The sequence below is a fragment of the Aspergillus thermomutatus genome (assembly GCF_002237265.1).
Source record: "Aspergillus thermomutatus strain HMR AF 39 chromosome Unknown NODE_132, whole genome shotgun sequence".
NCBI classification, from domain to species: domain Eukaryota; kingdom Fungi; phylum Ascomycota; class Eurotiomycetes; order Eurotiales; family Aspergillaceae; genus Aspergillus; species Aspergillus thermomutatus.
This window is the reverse complement of record NW_020798181.1, coordinates 52,646-71,366: the sequence shown is the minus strand read 5'-3', so window position 1 is coordinate 71,366 and position 18,721 is coordinate 52,646. Positions and strand designations below refer to the sequence as shown.

The following is an 18,721-nucleotide window of genomic DNA, read 5'->3' as shown; positions in this document are numbered from 1 at the left end:
TTCCATCAACATCATCTATTTCGCTCTCATCGCCTACCGAAACACCATCAATTGCTTTTCTTTCGAGAATTGATGCTCTGAACCGTCCCAAGATCCGATTGTCTTTCTCTGTCTAAAGTCAAACAACGTGTCCCCGTTGCGCCCCTGATTCCCCCCGCAGTCATGGCTGCCATGGAGCAGTTGGAGATCCACAGCAAGGTAAGGAGGTCCATGCATCAATTGGTGTATTTATGATTGCGATCAATGCAAGAAACAAATCTACTGGTCGTGTTCTGTCGCCCACGCTGACGTGAATCCTCCCGCTCAGTCCTACTTTGTCCGTTGGGTCAATGTCAAGTCCGACCATACCATCTCCTGGAGCATCCAGCCGCACAAGAAATCCCTCAACTTTGGCATCTTCAAGCATCCCGGCCACTCCGGTGTCCTCAGTTCTACCAATCATCCTACCGGTGACTATCACGGCACCGATTCGAGCGAGAACTTACCGTCCACTGCTGCCGCCGGCTCCCGAACCTCGGTCATTGAAAAGCTGACCAGTATCGGCCTCAAGCAGATCCGATGGATTGGCAAGTGTGAAGCAGACAAGATCGTCAAGGGTACCTACGATGTACCTCACAATGAAGGGGGAAACTACGCCCTGGTCTTTGACAACACATTTTCCAAGCAAATCTCCAAGACGGTCACCCTGGTGCTGCTCACTTATCCTACCCAGTCGGGCCCGACGAACCACTCGACGACTCAGCTCTCTCACGAAGGCGATTTCGTGGATAATGTCAACTCCGCAGCGCGAAAACGAGGCAACAGCATCCTTTCTAAAGCGCCGTCTCAAGCCGTCAGCACGACCTCCGGGACTACTCATACTGGAGTCTTGCACAAGCGCCGCAGGAAGCGCCACCAGGGTTGGGCAAGGAGATACTTTTCGTTGGACTTCACCTCATCGACCCTCTCCTACTACCACGACCGTAACTCCTCCGCGCTGCGCGGTTCGATTCCCCTTTCGCTGGCAGCCGTCGCTTGCAACGAAAAGTCGCGTGAAATTTCCATCGATTCGGGCACAGAAGTCTGGCACTTACGGGCCAGCAATGACCAGGACTTCATTGCTTGGAAGCGTGCGCTGGAGAAAGCTTCCTCCAGGGCGTCTGCCGAGGACTCTCACGCGCCCGAGGTGCTGCTTCGCGTGCCTTCCCAGCGCTTCCTCACCAATGCCGCGGAGGAGCGCGAGTGGACGCAGGTGGAGCATCTAGTCAGCAAGGTGTCGGGATCCCGGGATGCAGTGCGGCGGCTGGCTAGAGACACCGATCCGAAATATTTGAACAGTTCGTCGGTAGTGTCTCCGTATGAGCGGCCCCGAGGTCGCTCGCCCAGTCCCCACCCGGAACCCAACGGTGAGGACTACTTTGAGGCGCGCGAGCGGCGTCCATTCTGGAAAAGGAAACCCAGTTCAAACTCGAATCAAGCAACCAAGCGCTCCGCCGCGACGACGACCTCCTCCTCAAACTCGCAACTGGCGGTCCCATCGCCCGCGGCGGATGCGGCTTCCCTCGCCGGCGACCGGAAACCCAGCAGCATTGCCAGCCATCCGGATTATATGGAAGAAATCCATGACCACTTGATGGCTCTCCTGCGAGATCTGGATAACGTAGTCAGTGAATTTTCGACTCTGATCGCCGAGAGCAAACATCGACGGCATCCGCCTGGCATGACGGCACAGTCTCGGCTGAGCATGGAATCTGAGATGTCGCAGGAATTCTTTGACGCCGTTGACGGAGGAAACATGTCGCCATTACTGACCATCAAGGGAGACAGTGACGATGAAGGCGCGGGTGCTGCCGCCCGGCAGGCCGAGGACGAAGTCGTGGCAGATGACGCTCCTTCAGACAGCGAGGAAGAAGTGCCGGAGCCCGTCACGCCCCATGGTGGGGAGAAGGACTCGCCCTTGTTCCCTTCACGCCCCAAATCGCTCGCGCCTCTGCCTCTCAGCCCTGTACCCCGCCGCAGCAATATCACTGCGCCCACAGTCATGCCCCCAAGCCTGATCGGTTTCCTCCGTAAAAACGTGGGTAAAGACCTATCCCAGATCTCGATGCCCGTCTCCGCCAACGAACCGCTCTCGCTACTGCAACGCGCGGCCGAGGTACTCGAATACTCCACGCTGCTGGACCAGGCCGCGAAGGCCTCGGACAGTGCGGAGCGGCTCATGTACGTGACGGCCTTTGCAATCTCTCCGCTGTCGAGCAACCGCGTGCGAGAGCGCGCCATCCGGAAACCCTTTAACCCCATGCTGGGAGAGACCTACGAGCTCGTCCGGGAGGACCTCGGATTTCGATTCATCGCGGAGAAGGTCTCGCACCGTCCTGTGCAGCTAGCGTATCAGGCAGACAGCAAGGACTGGAGTCTTGCCCAATCGCCGATGCCGACGCAGAAATTCTGGGGCAAATCCGCGGAGATCATCACCGACGGGAAATTCCGGCTGACTCTTCACACGACCGGCGAGCATTTCAGCTGGTCCGCGGCATCGTCGTTCCTCCGCAACATCATCGCAGGCGAGAAGTACGTCGAACCGGTCGGCGAGATGGCGGTGCTGAATGAGACGACGGGCCAGAAGAGCGTGTCGAGCTTCAAGGCCGGCGGCATGTTCTCCGGCCGCAGCGAGGAGGTCGTCACCAAGGCGGTCGGCTCTTACAATGACGAGCTGCCGCTGGGGATGACGGGCACCTGGACCTCGTCGCTGCAGCTCACCGAGAACGGATCCGCCACGGGCACGGTGGTCTGGAAGGCCGGCCCTCTCGTGCCCAACGCGCCCAAGCACTACGGTCTGACGGCGTTCGCGGCGACTCTGAACGAGATCACGCCCATCGAGGAGAAGCGGCTGCCGGTGACGGACTCGCGGCTGCGGCCGGACCAGCGGGCGCTGGAGGACGGGGACGTGGACCGCGCGGAGCAAGTCAAGGTGCAGCTGGAGGAAGCGCAACGGGCGCGGCGGCGCGAGATGGAGGCGGCCGGCGAGAGCTGGACGCCGCGATGGTTCAAGCGGGTGGAGGACGACGTGGGCGGTGCGGATGCGGAGGACGTCTGGGCCCTGAAGGCTGGCAAGGATGGCTATTGGGAGGAGCGGGCCAGGGGAAGCTGGACGGGGGTGGTGCCCGTATTCGAGCCGTAGTTCACTATTTTGTATGTTTATTCGTCTATGATCATGTATAGACATGCATGTCGTATATAGGAAGGACATTTATATATATAATGTAAGTAGAGTTGCTCACAAATCTCGCCCTTTACTTAAAATGGCCCATGAGTTATTCAGTTCATGACCTGCAGTGTAAATCATAAAGGGATAAGATTAGATAGGCCAGCCTCGGTTGTAGCTCGATCTATCCAGACTATCCACAGCCTATCTAACAGGATTAGCTAGGCCTATGCTTACGCAGCAATCAACCTATGCTCAAGGCTTGGCCAGAAAAGACCATTACTTGGGAAAATTTGATAGAGTGAAAAGTCAAAAGTAAATCCATTCAGCTGCTGAAAAACATATCGTGTCCATTTCGTTTCTAGTCGTCGGTATCACGTCATTCGCTTGAGCGTATATACAGCTGAGATTCCAGAGCCGCTGTTCGGATATATTGCGGCATTCTCAAAATTATTGAACGAATTCGATCGAAAGTTCACGCTTCCCATAGCTTAGTCCTCGTCTGACTGATCATGAACAGCCCATCGGGGATTATTTCGGGGCTTTGCTGATTTTCTTGCGCTCGTACGATCGGATGCGGATGGTGGCGCTCGCACCATCAATGGCAAACTGTCCAGTACGGCGCGGTTGCCCTCAAAGTACTGTACCGCGAATCCGCCCTGGAGAACCCGTCGGAGAGAGTTGAGTCGAATCCACTTCCACCAACGGTCAATGCTCATGACACCTTCCTTTCCAATCTTCACGCGGACCTTGCTCCCGTAATGTCGATTCGAATCTTGGTCGATCGCTTTGTTGTACATGGGGCCGCGTCGGGGATTCTCCACTGTCGTCAAGATGGAGGCGAAATTGCTGTGCAGACTCTTCTTATCTCGCTTGCTGATGCGCTTGTTGTGCACGGTGGCCAATGATTGGAGTTGCTGTTCCAACTCATGCGTGTTATGGTACGCGTTGTAGCGTTTGATGAGCTTTGGCTCGTCCCGGTCACCGGCACCCATAAAGGACTCCTCGTCCGATTCAACTTCCTCGTCTTCGTCGTCGTTGTCGTCGTCGTCCTCCTGCGGTGTGTAGCTCTTTTCGTACAGCAGGGCGATATTCTCGCCAGCGGCTATCTGCCGCGCCGGATCATTGCTATTAAGCTGATCCATGAAGATCTGGACCGCCTCTTCGCTCTCAGCTTCTAGGTCCTCGATTTCAGTCGCGAGGTAGCCCCATTCTTGCAGGGCGGCCGTGACAGTGGCCGCATCGTCAGCGGCTTCGATTGATTGGCCATCGGAGGCAACGATATCCAGGAAAAATGTCATCTGGTCAAGAATGCTGTCTTCACCAGCACCACCAAAGCTGGTACATACCCCCAGGCAATGGATTGCGGCAGCCTTGATCACAGGGGAAGTTGAGTCCCGGATCGTGCGGGTGAGCAGCGGCTCCACATTTTCGTAGATGGTGTCGTCAAAGGCAGTGATTGCAAGAAGACTCAACGCACGAAGGGCCAGGTTTGTCTCTCGCACGCTGCTTTCAAATTTGATACTCTTGGCAAAAGCGCCCACAAGGTCAATGACGCGGGTGCGGATACGATCTTCGATGTAATGAGATTTGGCGAGACGGCAGAAGGCAGCATAGGCTTCTTCTCGGGCCAGGACGCTGCTTCGTTTGCGATCCAGGATATCTTCAACGACATCCTCAAGCTCTTCGGGCCAGTTGCTATTGGTGTCGGCATCTGGAATGTCAGCCAGGTCATCCAGGGAACCGAGGCTGTGAAGACCAAAGCATAGTTAGTTATACTCATCGACTCATAAATACAATGACATCATCCCGCCCCTAGCGGACCCTAAAAATAAGGCAGAGAAAATGAGGGAAAGATGGGAGTGGGAAAGAACGTCACCTGTATGCAGTATCGTCGCTGAGGTTACCTTCGTCCTCTTCATCGGATGGATGCCTGCTCGCGTTGCGAGACGATTGTTTCGAACTTTGAGCGGAGGCTGCTCGAGAGGGACGGCGAGAGCCTTCGCGAGAAGCGGCCTTGCGGGACATGGTCTTGCCGCTCTCAAAGATCTGACGGCGAAGGTCAGGCATGTTGAGAGATTAATGGAAGGCTCTGATTATTGATATGAGAGATAGAATGATTGAGGAATCGTATAGATAGATGAGATCGATAATCAAGTATTGTTGATGATAAGTTTCGCACTGATCAGTGGGTCGTGGATATCTTAATACTAGGGTATGGAGAGCGTTGGCAGAAAGAATGTTTTCACAAAGACGATGGACATGATAAGACTGGAAAAAGAATCCTGCAGGAAGAATAAGGGTCGAGAAAAGTCTGTTCGAAGGCTCAGTTGATGCCTGCGACGATGAAAAAAAAAAAGAGAGGAACCGAGCAAGAATGAAAGACAAGTGAAGACGTCAACGGCAAACCCTCTCTATTTGAAGGGAGCCAGTGGAAGAACAATAATACGTAACAGCCAGCCCATGCACCCTTTCAGCCGGTTCATCCCTCGAGGAGATGATTGATAAATATCCGATGCTCTTTCACATGAACTACGTGATCCCACCAATTATTTCTTATTGTTTTATCTTATTAACCAGAGGTGTTTCTGTCTTCTTCTTTTCTTTTTCTTTTCATTTTCCTTTGCCAATCGCCGAGGGTCTTATCGCCACGTGATGCGGGGTCGCTTATCGATTGACGGGCTTGACTAAAAGAGAATCTTTGAATGGTCAATGGTTCTACGTATTGAGTGTGAATAGGTCTCGTTATTGCTGATCATTTCAGGTCAGATCGTTATGATAATTCATATTCAGACTGTTCTTTTCGGTATTCTGCAGGCTGTCGTTGCCTATTGATATTCAATAGTCGGTTGTGTTTCTCGGTTACTGAGAACTGCTCTGTCCCGCAATACTGTTGCGAATAGACCGTCGTGATATGCGGATTTATTCATGAAAGGGTATCTATCATGCATGCTCTCCTGTGCTCCTGGAAAGCACTATTGTTCTCCTCATTGTTGTTCCACCACCAACGCTAGGATCCCCGAAGCTTTGTCGCCCTCGAGGTACTCCCTTCCCTCTCTCCCCCGCTCGTCCTCATCCTCATCGTCCCCGATTTCAAGATCAACCTGTAGACTGGCATCGTATGCTCTCATGACGGTTTCCTCATCCACACGTACTCCACCTTGGACCAGGACGCGAATACATTGCGCCAGGCGTGCAATCTCGCGCCGTGTCTGCGGCGGAATCTCATCGTTCTGGCTGGAATAGATAGAGCTCGACACCATTTCCTCCATGCGGGTAATGGATATATTCTCCGTCGTAGAGGATGCTGCCGCCGCGCCGTCGGCGTGCTTCGCGATCCAGATGTAACCATTCACCCCGAGTATAATGTTCACCTCGCCGCCTCCGTTCGCTGTGTTGACCGTCCACTGTTGTCTCCGGGCGCGGACCACACCGCCAGTGCCTGAGGTGCCCATCGCCCCTGCAGAGGCAGCCCCCGCACCATGACCTCCCTTCACTGTCGAACTCGAAGCTCCGCTTCCACCGGTTCCCGCAACAGCGAGGAACACGCCATTTCTAAGCTTGCCGTATTTCAATGATCGCGTGTGTAGTGATGCTGAGCCGTCTGAATGCACGCTCTGAACTTCTGCAACCACCAAGTCTCCTTCACTGAAGAAGGCTCGAATCTGCAGTTCATCCGCGCTTGTCCGCCGACGTAGGATACCGCCTGGAAGATTGATGGCAGAGAGGGGTAATTGTGCGAGTAGAGGGGCGGCGATATCGACCTTCCATCGTCGTGACTGAACCTCCACAATGCGTCCAACAACCAGATCACCGATTTCTGGGATATACCGGGCCCGCAGCGGCTGAACGGAGAGCAGTTTGTTGGTTTTCTGTACGGTACCAGCAACGGTGGCGATGATTGAAGTTGAAAGCGGATTCGAGTAGGTACCATGGCCTCTGTGAATTTGGTCAGTGACAATCCTGAACCTTCTGTGAAAGGTATCTGAAATGGGCGAAAAATCGAGCCTGAAGATCAGAAAGACCGACCTCATCCATTGTGGATCATCCGTCACAACTTCACCGGGTGTCACAATCCCTGCGCCAATCTTTGTTCCTTCCACTAAGCGGGGGCGTTTGCTGGGTCGAGAGCCTCCTCTTGAAGCCAAATCAACTCCTCCGTCTGAATCTATCGACATTGAATCGAAGTCTGAATCTGGATGGGGAGAATTGACTTCCTCCACAACGGGAGGTAGAATAGTAATTGCCATCTTCAAGCGAAAAGAATTACCAAAGGCAAGATTTGGCCTATAAAATTTAAAATGAGTATGGAGCTGAAGTTTGCTTTGAGAAGCTGTGTTCAAGCTCCAAGAGCAAAAGATTCCGCATTCGAATTGTTCAAGAGCAAACAGAACAAACTTGTTGCAAAGAGCACGTGAAAACCTGCAGCTAGAACTCAGGACCCATATACGGAGTACGAAGTAATTGAGAAATCAATACAAATTCGGCATACTTTAATAGTGAAAAGAAAATCAGTTGCCCTAGTGATATTTTCATTGTAGTTATTCATGAATCTAATTAGGCTTTTCCATCAAGGTTCATTTCATACCCTCGCCAGTCAATATTGATGAGAAAAAAAAAGAAAGAGAATGATAAGACAGCAATGAAAAGAATTAAGGTAGTATGGCCGAATGATGATGCACAATTGTCAAGCTTGTCAAATTACGAGACACCTTGCGAGAGACAGCCATGCCTGTCAAACTGGGAACAACATAAGAAATAAAGCGCAGTGCTGACAGTCCTCAGTAGGCAGCTTGTCCTGCATGGTCTGCGCGAAGCATGCCCTAGAATCCCCGGATGATTCAGGACGTGAGAAGGAGGAATGAGAAACATATTAGTACATAGAAGGGAGATCAATGCTTCGACCAGAGGAACCAGGTCTTCAGGCACCCACACCTGAAGACCTTTTCGATGTGCGTTTGGCATTCGAGTTCGTGTCGTCCTTCTTTTTCTTGCTGGGACGGCTGCTACCACCCTTGGGCCTGTAGCCCGTATCGTCATCGCGCTTGCGCTTGCCTTTGGTGCTACCCGGAGTGGGACCGGTATCCATCAGGATGCCGTCTTCGTCGTAAGCCTCCTCCTCTTTGCGTGGCTGGGTTGCCCTTTTGGACGCTCGCACATTAGTCGGTCGAGAGCCTGACTTCTCGGAGGCGTTCTCATTGTCCTGTAGGAAAATATGTGGTTGATTGCGCCGGAGCCAGTTGTAAACGGAGACAGGGTTTCGTAGCGCTAATTCCCTTTCTCGCTCAGAAAATGATGGCTTTTCGGGAATGCGACTAAGCTCGAGGGCGGCCGCTTCGTCGCCGAGCTTTGCATCCATACTCAAGTAGTACTCGGTCTCGTGTTCGGGAGTAAGATATCCCAGCTTCTCCTCCAGGCTGATATCCGTAGAAGAATCGTGTCTCACGGGCGGCACTCCCGTATGAGGTACCTTCTTGAGGGTAGTGTAATGCATATGTGGTGCAAATGCGTTGCCTCGTTTGATATCGTCTTCCAGAGTGCGATATGCTTCGAGTGTCATGCTGCCAGCAGCCATCTGTGCTTCGGCATCTTTCAAAATGGATCTTGCCTTGGCAGAGTCAATGGACATCGGCGATCGTTCAGGCGTGGGCAGGAAGGAGGAGTCTCCCGGTGCACTGAGATCATATCGCTGATTCGCTGGGATGTGCAAACTTTCGTTAAATTCAAGGAGAACCTCTAGAAGTTGGCTGTGGCAGAAGAGTCAGTCCTCGAACGAGCCTATATCCTTCCATACACCTGCAGATCTTCGCTTACTCATTCTGCTCCTGGATTCTCTTCGAGAGATCCTCGATGCGCAATTCTTCGCGGATCAGAGATTCGCTCTCCTTCATCCCAAGCTCGAATTTGACTTTAAGTTTGGCATACTTCTTTCTGTAGCACCAGGGGGTAGCCATATTAGTTCTCATATCCATGACTGATGTTGCGCACTGAAAGACCTACTTGAAAGAACGATATGACTGTTTCGTAGGGGCACTGATTGCTTCGTCTGGCAGGCTTTCAGCCACAGAGCGGGAATCCTCGTTTTCTTGTGACATGTCGAATCGAAATTGATGCGGATATGCGTATTCAACGGAGTGGTTCAGATGAGAGATCGATGGTTGATAATGAAATGGCGGGTGTCAAAAGAGAGCTCTGAAGGCGAAGCGATTGATTGTGTTGAAGATGGCTGGTCACGTTTGAGTCGAGCTGTGGTTTCGCGCTGTCGCCAAGTCCGAAGTCCGCAATAGAAGATTGTTGCGTCGGCGGGTGTTTTTGCCCGCCGTAAAAAGTTTCAATTCTCTCTGCCGATACATAGCAAGGACAATAGCTAAATGCGCTTATTTGACTAGACCGGTCAAGACAAGTTTCTATTGTGATTCGCTATTGTACGATCTCATTATTCTATTAATTGAAGCGGGCCACTCTCTAAGAACGATTATTGGGTCATTGACGAACCTGATATCGATCCGATATGGCTGGTCTCGGTGAAGGTAGTCAAAAAAAGCGAAAGCTCACAGACGTTCCCGAAATTGAAATCGACGTGTCCGCCCCCGAGCCTCCGTCGAAGAAAGCTCTGCGTAAAGCCAAAAAGAAGGTTGCCGAGCCTACGGCAGATTCTACAACGAAGGAAGAGGCCGCTGTGCCCAGCAAAGAACAAGATGCCTCGCAGAAACGTTCGGACTACGGCATCTGGATTGGAAACCTGGCCTTTTCTGTAACCAAAGATGATCTGCGCAAGTTTCTCATAAGCAATTGCACTTTTGCGGATACTACAATCACCCGTATACATCTGCCCAAGGGCCAAGAAAAATTTGGAAAGGCTCAGAACAAGGGCTTCGCTTACATCGATCTTGCCAACGACAAAGCTGTGAAGGAGGCAGTAGGGCTGAGCGAGCAACTTCTAGCTGGGCGCCGTGTGCTGATCAAGGATGCGAAGAGTTTTGACGGCAGACCAAAAAAGTCAGAACAGGAGGGACCATCTACAAAACCTCCTTCGAAACGGATATTCGTTGGCAATCTCGGCTTTGATGCTACAAAAGAGACAATCGAGGAACATTTTGGACAATGCGGTACCGTCACGCATGTACATGTGGCAACGTTTCAGGATACTGGAAAATGCAAGGGCTATGCTTGGGTGGAGTTCGAGGATCTTGCTGCCGCCGAAGCAGCGGTGAAGGGCTTTATGATGGTTGACGAAGACGAGGAAGATGACGAGGGCTCCGGAGAGGAAGAGTCCGGAAAGAGCAGGAAGTCGAAGAAACCCAGACAGAGGAGGGTTTGGGTGAACCAGCTTCTTGGTCGACGAATGCGCATGGAGTTCGCGGAGGATGCGACGACACGGTACAAGAAGCGGTTCGGTAAAGACGGGGAAGGCAAAAGGAACGATGAATCGGCCATTACTGAAGTGGAAGATGGGCGTCCCGAGCAGGAGTCGACCGGAGACAAGCCGCAACGGTCACGGTCTGAAAAGCCCAAGCGAAGCAAGCCTGAATACTCAAGATACGACAAGGAAACCGTGCAGAAGCTGAGCGGTGCTATTGTCGAACCCCAAGGAAAGAAAATCACTTTTGATTGAGACTTGTCGGTATAAACTGTTTATAACGGGAGCAGAATGGCGCATACCCATCATTCATATGCTACGCTCAAGCTCTTCAGTCAAGTAAGGTAGTGACTGACATTCAACTACTTTTTCCTTGCGAGTCATTTAAGAACTTTCTTTTATTGCAGTAAATATTGGATGGGAATGATTCTATAACAGACAGCCATACTACTGGTTAGCATGAGTGTTTTTACTTTGTAGCTAGCATTTAAACTGAGTGATAGGTAGGCATAAACAAGCTACTAGTATGACCTCTTTGGAGCTAGAATACATAGCTTGCATTAGCTCTTCACGTAAACATTCAACACTGATACTTTCAACTACATAAATAAGGTAGTAACAATTTCTTTTCAAAGGGGTATGAATAATGATGACTTATCAGATCGCCATACTCAAGCTAATTAGCTATTATTATTATTATTATTATTATGTGTCAGTTTGATGCTAGTTCTAGAATCGCTGAGGTGGTTTTGGAGGCGCTAACCAGATTGGGATAGTTGCCATCGCTCTTCGATGTCATGGCTCATGCTGGAAGCCATCAACTTTGATAGTGCTCGTCTTGTTGCATTTCCCTCGACTGCCCAACCCGTCCCACACTCCTCGCCCTCGTTCTCGAGGTGCATCTTCCTTCATCGCCCATCGATCTTTCGACGTTCACTCCCCTCTCATCATACACGTGTTCGAGTTTTTGCCGCTTCTGTTGATCATTCCCGCCCCCCGCTCCTTGCAATCCGATCGTCTCGCCGCACTTCGTTCCTGGTCGGTGCATCCTTCATCCTTATCTCAATCCTCCTCCCAAATTACCGTGACACAAAGGAACATCGCATCCGGTGTTCAATCCTATCCCTTGTTTCCATCTCTTACGCCAACCAAAAATGGTCTCACGTCGTCGCAACATCGGTGCTAGCCGGCGGAGGAGAAGAGAAGAGGAAGGCGAGGACGAAGGTTCCCTAGATGGAGAATTGGAAGATGATTCGTTAAGCGAGGGCTCAGTCATCAGTCATCCGGATGATGATGATGATGCCGATGGCGAGGGAAGCGACGAGAGCGACGAGGAGGTTTCTTCGTCCCCGCACATGGACAGAACCAACGGACCTCAGGTCAACGGTCTTGTGCCCGAAATCAACCAGCGGTCTGGACGACGCCATTCCTCATCTCCTGCCAAACGACACACAGCTATCGCTGTGTCAGACACTGAGGCCATGATGAATGGAATGACACTGTCTGATCAGACGAATGAAGTGGCGGAAATCCACTTTGATGATCTGAAGGGGGAGTCTGGTCCACTGACAGGAAGGACGCCATCTGCACCTCCCACAGAAGCGAAAAGAGGGACTCTTGCGGAGCGAAAACGCCGCGAACACGAAAGGTATGCAAAGGAGCGGGATGAGAATCCGGCCTTCGTGCCCACTCGAGGAAGCTTTTTTCTTCACGATAAGCGTTCAACCGAGTCTGGTTCGAATGGCCATAGGCCGTTTAACAAGTCAAAATCGAGACCGTATGGCCTCATCGTGGATGGCAATGTTCGCAGGTGAGCCTTCCCCAACTCTTTGTCATGTACTCCCGGTAGCTAACCGCTCTCAAGGCACTCCAAACCTGATGCTAGTGAAGGGCAGTGGACGCATGATCTGCACGAGATGGTCGCAGGAGATGAACCCGTCAACAAGTCTTCTGCTGCACTAGGATCCATGTCGAGCTTTGCCCCGAAGCCTGTCCCTACGGCTCCTCGGTCTGCGCCCCCGAATAGGTCTTTCTCGAGCACCACCCTGATCGGCAATGTGCCTGTTGTAGTGTTTCTGCAAGGCATGGCTCGGCCCATACCTTTTCCAGCCGTTCCAAAGAAGCAACACACTCGTCTCCCTCAACATCGTCCTCCGCTGCGTCGAGATAAGCCCGTGCGCATATCGTTCCCTGGACAGTCTCCGAGGTACATATTCCCTTCGACAGAGCGCTCTTTCATCTTCATTCCACGAGCCTTGAGGCCAAATCAACAGGGTTACCGTGGCAGGGGCCGGGGTGGATTCTATGGCGGACGCCGTCCGAGCATTTATGCAGGCTCCGTCTACACCCCAAGCGTCACCGTTAGCCGGAGATCGTCGATGGGCAAGCCAGCCTCTCATGATGGATATCCCTCGCCGGCCGCATCTGTGTTGTCAAGACATACGGTGGTTACGACCGAAAATGGGAAGCCGGTCGTTCGTCTGCCTCCGCCTTCTAGGCCATTAGGCGGCGTGCCACCGGCAGCCGCTGCTGCTGGTCCCGGAGCCGTTGTTACCGCGCCACTGCCACCACCTATGCCTCAACCTCAACCTCAGCAACCCTCGTACCGCGAGAGCCGTGTGGCTCCCATCCCGATGCATCAGCCTCGTCCTCAGAAAGCGGTTTCTGTCGCCGATATAGAGACTCCTGCAAGCTTCTCCTTCAACGCCCCCCAGCCACAGCAGGAACAACCATTCCAACACCAAGTCCCTATGCCTATCAATGGCCCCGGCTATGGTGCCGATGCTCAATCTGCCCATGCAGCCGGGACGCCTTCGTCGCACATACCCGAGCGAGCAATCCATGCTCAACCTTTCCAACCATACGGCTTCCAACAAGCCCAGCCATTTTATCCTACCGCTTACCCCCCCGGTACAGTATACTATCCAGTGTCTGGAACAGAATTTCCACCGTACAACGCCGCTGGAATGCCAGGAGCCTCCGTTGTACCGTATCCTCCACCGGGACAGCAAGCTCCATATGTGGTTCCAGGTGCCCACGCCTCATCCGCAGAGCAGCCTTCGCAACCAGGCACAGTCGCGCATGAGGCTGGTGGCACAGTTTACTTCTACGACGCCTCGCAGATGTGGCCTAACGCATCGTATGCCACGCCCTCTGCGCCGGGGCCTGGTGGCGTCATTGGCATGGGTGGAATGATGACTCCTCCAGGCACAACCTACTATTATCCTCAGACGCAGGGTGGTGTATACTACGCTCCGCAATGAAAAAAAAAGAGCATTTTCAAAGTTTTTCTTTCGCCACTTTTCGATACCTTAAAAAAAATTCGTACCTTATCATCTTCGTTATCTTCTCTTGCCTTTCTTTTGCCGTTCCCATCCACACATTTCTCGTCCTGCGCTTTAGTCTCACTGTGATGCCATGCGATTGATAATTCCCAACACTTATGATGTCGACTACGGGAGTCTCGTCCGCTATCCTTACTCGTTCTTTTCAGCTCCGCTTTTCACTTTACTGTCTCGTCATCATGTTTCCTGTCTGATGAAACACTCCATGATGCCATTTCCTTGAGCTTTTATATGGATTGTTATTAGATAAGCCACCCTTGCATCCTTAGCGATCGTCTTCTCATCATTGTGGTGCCAACTTCCTGTGGCCGGAAGCTCTCATGTTCTGTACGCATTTTTCCTGCTTATTATCTGGAAAGCGATGTGGCATTGACTTTCCCCTTCTCCGTGCTGTTCCATCCTCCCTTCGTGGAGTGTTGACATTTTTCTTTTCTCCATATTCCTTTGAAGGGCGATCCTGGAAAACTTCGAACATGTACTTTTTTCCCACATTTTGACCTGCATGGGTCTTTCGATAATTCCCACTCTTGTCTTCTTGTTGTCAGTGGTTTGTTCCGCCGTTCGCTGCGCTCTAGCATTTAGGAATGGTGTTTGCGTTGTGGCGTGGGCAATAAATTCAAATATGAAGGGAAACAACCTGTCTGATCAGCTTCTTCTTGTCCTCTTGGGGCTGTAGAAAGGATTCGGTGCGTTGCATAAAATTATGACTAATTTCAAGAATTGACAAGATAGGATGGTGTCGTAGTTACATAGTACAGCACGTCGATATCTTCCAGTGAGCATCACGCACTATTCGGAAAGACAAAGGATGAATCCATACTGCGAATCCAGAGGGGGGAAATAAGGTAGCCAAGTATACATATACATATACAATAATAATAATAATGACGATGATGATGACAACAATAGAATCTGACTGTGTCCCCTGCAAGTATGCGAAGTACTGAGTGGTGACGGTACCAATGAGAATGGCGATAACGATGTGAGCTTCACCGCCTCCTCCTCTCCTCCACTTAACTACTGTGAGGTAAAGCCTCCCCCGGAAAGCCGTTTGTAGAGCAGCAGATGACCTTAGGTACTCTGTAACTGTACCGTACTCCGCATCTCTACCTACCTACTTTACTGGTATGATGGTATCATACGCAACCCCAGGCAGCCTACTACCATACCTTACCTTTACCTCACTTTATTACCTCTCTCTCCTCTCCTCTCGGTTCTCTTCCTCTTCTCTCCATCATCTTGTCTCTGCCTCTATCTATTTAGCCCAATAGTCTACCATATCTGACTTCATCCATCATACTCTTCATCATCCTCATCAACTTCTCATCCTTTTCTTTCATCATCTTGCTTCTCACAACCTCCTATCTTCGATCCCTGCTCATCATCTCTTACGTAGGTGACTAGTGCCTTATCTCTAGTCCACCTTCGTCACCTTCCTCACCTTCGTCCTCTGTCTACACCATGTCTACCCCCATTCCACCGGCTAGTCCAGTCGGACCTGCAACCCTAATCACAATCAAAGTGCTCTATAATGACAGCACTCGACGCTTCAAGGTTCCTCTGAGAGAACTAGGTGCTCGTGTTCTTCCCCAGAAGGTATGTGGATGGTCTCCACCCTAGCTAGCTCCGGTCGGAGCTTCAACCACTCCCCCATCAAGCACCCTCGAGTTCTTGCCGACCACCGTTGGCAAGCTTTCTACCCTGTGCAGCCATGAAATCCTATCCTATTAGTTTTCTTCATTATATCTGGAGAATACGCAGAAAAGAACTGCTATCTCATTTTTTAGTTTTGTACGATGCTAATGAGCTCGCTTGATCTAGCTCCGTCAACTTATTGGCGTCCCAGCGGACAGCAACGTCATCTTTGAACGCTACTCGGACAGCGCCGGTTGCTATGTCCGCTTAGACAGCGAGAACCTCGCAGTCTACAAGCAACTTTACCGTGCTGCCAAAGCTAAACTGAAGCTGCGTATCAAGGCGACATTGGTCAATGAAGTGAATGAGCCTGTTTCGCAGCCCTCTCTTTCCGAGAGTGCTCCGGAGGACCAGGGCCCAGCAAGATACAGCTACCTGGAGACTGTCCTGAGTTCTCCCCCACCTGTGATTGGAGCCGAAGTAGTTCCCTCCGGCACTTCGGAATCGGTGCCTGACCTTTTGGGTGCTCTCGAGAAACCCGCTTCCGTTGGTCCCCAATCTGTTCAGTGGACGAAAGATGACATCACACCCGCTCAGCCTCGTTATCGAGACTTTGTCCTAAATACAGATAACGTCGATGTCCCTATCGTCTCGCACAGGTCCCCAACTGGTGTATTCTGTATTGACTGCAACAATTGCGGGCGTTCTATTCCCAATGAACACTACCATTGCAGCATCTGTGAAGACGGGGATTTCGATCTATGCCCTCAGTGCGTAAACTCGGGGGTCTCGTGTCAGTCTGGGGACCACTGGTTGATCAAGCGTGTTGTCCAAGATGGCATCGTTACTAACAGCACTACTGAACGAGTGGCTCCTCGCAAGCTTGAGGAACCAAGAGAGTCCAAGACGGTGTCAGAAACTCTGTCTGAGCTCGCTCCCGAGAAGGCCCCAGAGCCTATTCCAGCTGACGCTGAAAAGTACCCTCTCCAACCTGTGGAGCGGATCTGCAACGCTTGTCTCAAGGGTGAGTCGCTTATCGTCATATGCGGTTTCCATTGTTGCTCATTCTCGGCAGATTTCGACGAAACCAAGATGGTCACATGCACTGACTGCGACGACTATGATCTTTGCATGACCTGCCTTCTGAAAGACGCACACGGCCATCATCCGGCCCATCGCTTCTCCCTCCTTCACGACCGAGACTTCTGCCTGAAGAGTCTCGTGCAGTCGCGTTGCAGCCCTGGCCGCCGTCACCAGCACGCAGCGATCTGTGACGGTTGTGAAAAGGTATGATCAACCAACTGTTGAATTGAGGTTTCTTGCAAGCTAATATACTCTCAGCGCATCTTGGGAGTTCGTCACAAGTGTCTGACCTGCCCCGACTGGGACTACTGCTCGGAATGTGTTGGCAATGCCGCGCAAAGCCACCCAGGACATCGCTTTGCACCCCTCTATGAGGCCATCTCTGAGCCGCTGCAGCACCATGAGGTTCACTATGGCATCTACTGCGATGGGCCACTGTGCAAGGACAAGCCGTTCCCCCGCTACATTACCGGAGTTCGGTACAAGTGCTCTGTGTGCCATGATACTGATTTCTGCGCCAAGTGCGAAGCCCTACCGACCAACACCCATAATCGTACCCATCCATTGCTGATGCTCAAGACACCGGTGCGCGGCGTTACTATCAGCAACTCCGTGACTGAGAACGGGCTCGGCGGACCCGTCATCCTTGCGGGTGACCAAGTCAAGAGATCTACCTCCGCACAAGCCAATATTCCAGCTGAAGCTGAAAAGCCTTCCGAGGCGCCATGCAGCGAGGAAGAAGCAGCTGTGAAGCAAAAGGAAATCGTGGAGCCATCTCCAGCAGCAGCCGAAAAGGCGCAACCCAAGGTGTATGAGATGCCAACTGCCGATCCAGCTTCCAGCTATCAAGCTTTCTTTATCCGTGACACTGTTCATGACGGCACCGTCATGTTGCCAAACAAGGTATTCCAGCAGACATGGACACTCTACAACCCTGGACCACTTGCATGGCCCGCTGGAAGTGACGTGCGCTTTGTGGGCGGTGATTCCATGTTCAACGTGGACACCAATCGCCCCTTGAGCCTTGATTCAGTCTCCGCCGCCATGGAGAGCAACAAGCTCCTCGAACCCTTGGAGCCTGGCCAAAGCGCCGATTTCACTGTGACTCTGAAGGCCCCGAGCCGGGTCGGTACTGCCATCTCGTATTGGCGCTTGAAGCTCACCAATGGCATGCCCTTCGGTCATAGACTTTGGTGTGATATTCAGGTACGCGACCACATGGCTACGTCCACCAAGCTGGAGCCTGTAGAGGAGGCTCCTCGCGAACCTGAGCAACAGGTAGAGGCGCCCCCGGTCGATGACACTGAACGCACGGGGAGTCAAATGATCTTCCCTACCCTGGACAAGGAGTCACCGGTCGGGAGCACTCACCAGGCAATGATTGCAGCTCCTTTGACTGCCCCTTCCGTGTCCAATCCGTCTGAACAAGATGTTCTGGAGGATGTGGAGAGTTTGACCTTGGACGATGCCAACACCGAGACCGGGTTCCTGACCGACGAAGAGTACGATGTCCTGGATGCCAGCGACCAAGACTACTTGGAAGCCCAATCGCAGGTCTAATGTCAGTGTCTGCATGCTTTGGGCCTGCTAGCGAGGCCCTTGTTTTTACCTCGACCATATGGGCGTAATGGGCGGGAACGGCGAAGGATGCATGGATCAAACTTCTCATCTCTCTTCAATATTATTGTCAAGCCAATAATTTGATGTGTTTTCTATATCTGCCTCGAGACTTAAGGCTAGGGATCGGTGAGCTTGACCATCATCCCCAATCATCCTCCGGGTTGAAAGACGTGCCAAAACAATCACGCGCAATGAGGCGATGCTGCAACATTTTTGGGAATTTGATTATTTCAAAGGGGCTATTCAAAGGGGCTATTCAAAGAATGAACGGAATGGAACAACCGGGGTTACTCTTCTCATTTGCTGTGTTTATTTGTGCTCAGTCTTATTAACAAGATAATTTCTCCAACTGTCGCCTCAAATGTTGTAGTCATGGAATCTCCTTCTGTCGACACTGGCATCGTTCGACGATAACCAAGCTCATGGCTCCCTAGATATCGAGACTGTGAAGCTGTACTCGGTTCTGTCCGGCAATTCAACCCGTTTTGTTGGGCT

General features: G+C 51.8%; 6 protein-coding genes across 6 annotated transcripts; 4 read left to right on the top strand and 2 right to left on the bottom strand.

Moving 5' to 3' along the window:
* Positions 1-162: 162 nt before the first annotated feature.
* CDV56_106895 (oxysterol-binding protein related protein OSH3) lies at positions 163-3,160 on the top strand (the record flags this gene model as incomplete). The annotated part of the gene is made up of 2 exons (XM_026760514.1): positions 163-198; positions 308-3,160. The coding sequence occupies 2 exons, from the start codon at positions 163-165 to the stop codon at positions 3,158-3,160; spliced, it is 2,889 nt and encodes a 962-aa protein (XP_026613327.1).
* A 515-nt stretch (positions 3,161-3,675) lies between these two features.
* On the bottom strand, positions 3,676-5,254 carry CDV56_106784 (IFRD domain-containing protein; the record flags this gene model as incomplete). Its single annotated transcript, XM_026760403.1, has 2 exons — positions 3,676-4,933; positions 5,064-5,254. The coding sequence occupies 2 exons, from the start codon at positions 5,252-5,254 to the stop codon at positions 3,676-3,678; spliced, it is 1,449 nt and encodes a 482-aa protein (XP_026613326.1).
* Positions 5,255-6,171: 917 nt separating this feature from the next.
* On the bottom strand, positions 6,172-9,279 carry CDV56_106558 (uncharacterized protein; the record flags this gene model as incomplete). The annotated part of the gene is made up of 4 exons (XM_026760177.1): positions 6,172-7,123; positions 8,128-8,931; positions 8,999-9,115; positions 9,185-9,279. The coding sequence occupies 4 exons, from the start codon at positions 9,277-9,279 to the stop codon at positions 6,172-6,174; spliced, it is 1,968 nt and encodes a 655-aa protein (XP_026613325.1).
* Positions 9,280-9,695: 416 nt separating this feature from the next.
* On the top strand, positions 9,696-10,799 carry CDV56_106451 (putative RNA binding protein Rnp24; the record flags this gene model as incomplete). Its single annotated transcript, XM_026760070.1, has 1 exon — positions 9,696-10,799. One exon carries the CDS (start codon positions 9,696-9,698, stop codon positions 10,797-10,799), a length of 1,104 nt encoding a protein of 367 aa, XP_026613324.1.
* An 899-nt stretch (positions 10,800-11,698) lies between these two features.
* CDV56_106261 (uncharacterized protein) lies at positions 11,699-13,807 on the top strand (the record flags this gene model as incomplete). The annotated part of the gene is made up of 2 exons (XM_026759880.1): positions 11,699-12,354; positions 12,409-13,807. 2 exons carry the CDS (start codon positions 11,699-11,701, stop codon positions 13,805-13,807), a joined length of 2,055 nt encoding a protein of 684 aa, XP_026613323.1.
* Positions 13,808-15,349: 1,542 nt separating this feature from the next.
* CDV56_105976 (ZZ type zinc finger domain protein) lies at positions 15,350-18,166 on the top strand (the record flags this gene model as incomplete). The annotated part of the gene is made up of 4 exons (XM_026759595.1): positions 15,350-15,484; positions 15,710-16,547; positions 16,599-16,810; positions 16,865-18,166. The coding sequence occupies 4 exons, from the start codon at positions 15,350-15,352 to the stop codon at positions 18,164-18,166; spliced, it is 2,487 nt and encodes an 828-aa protein (XP_026613322.1).
* Between the last annotated feature and the right edge of the window lie 555 nt (positions 18,167-18,721).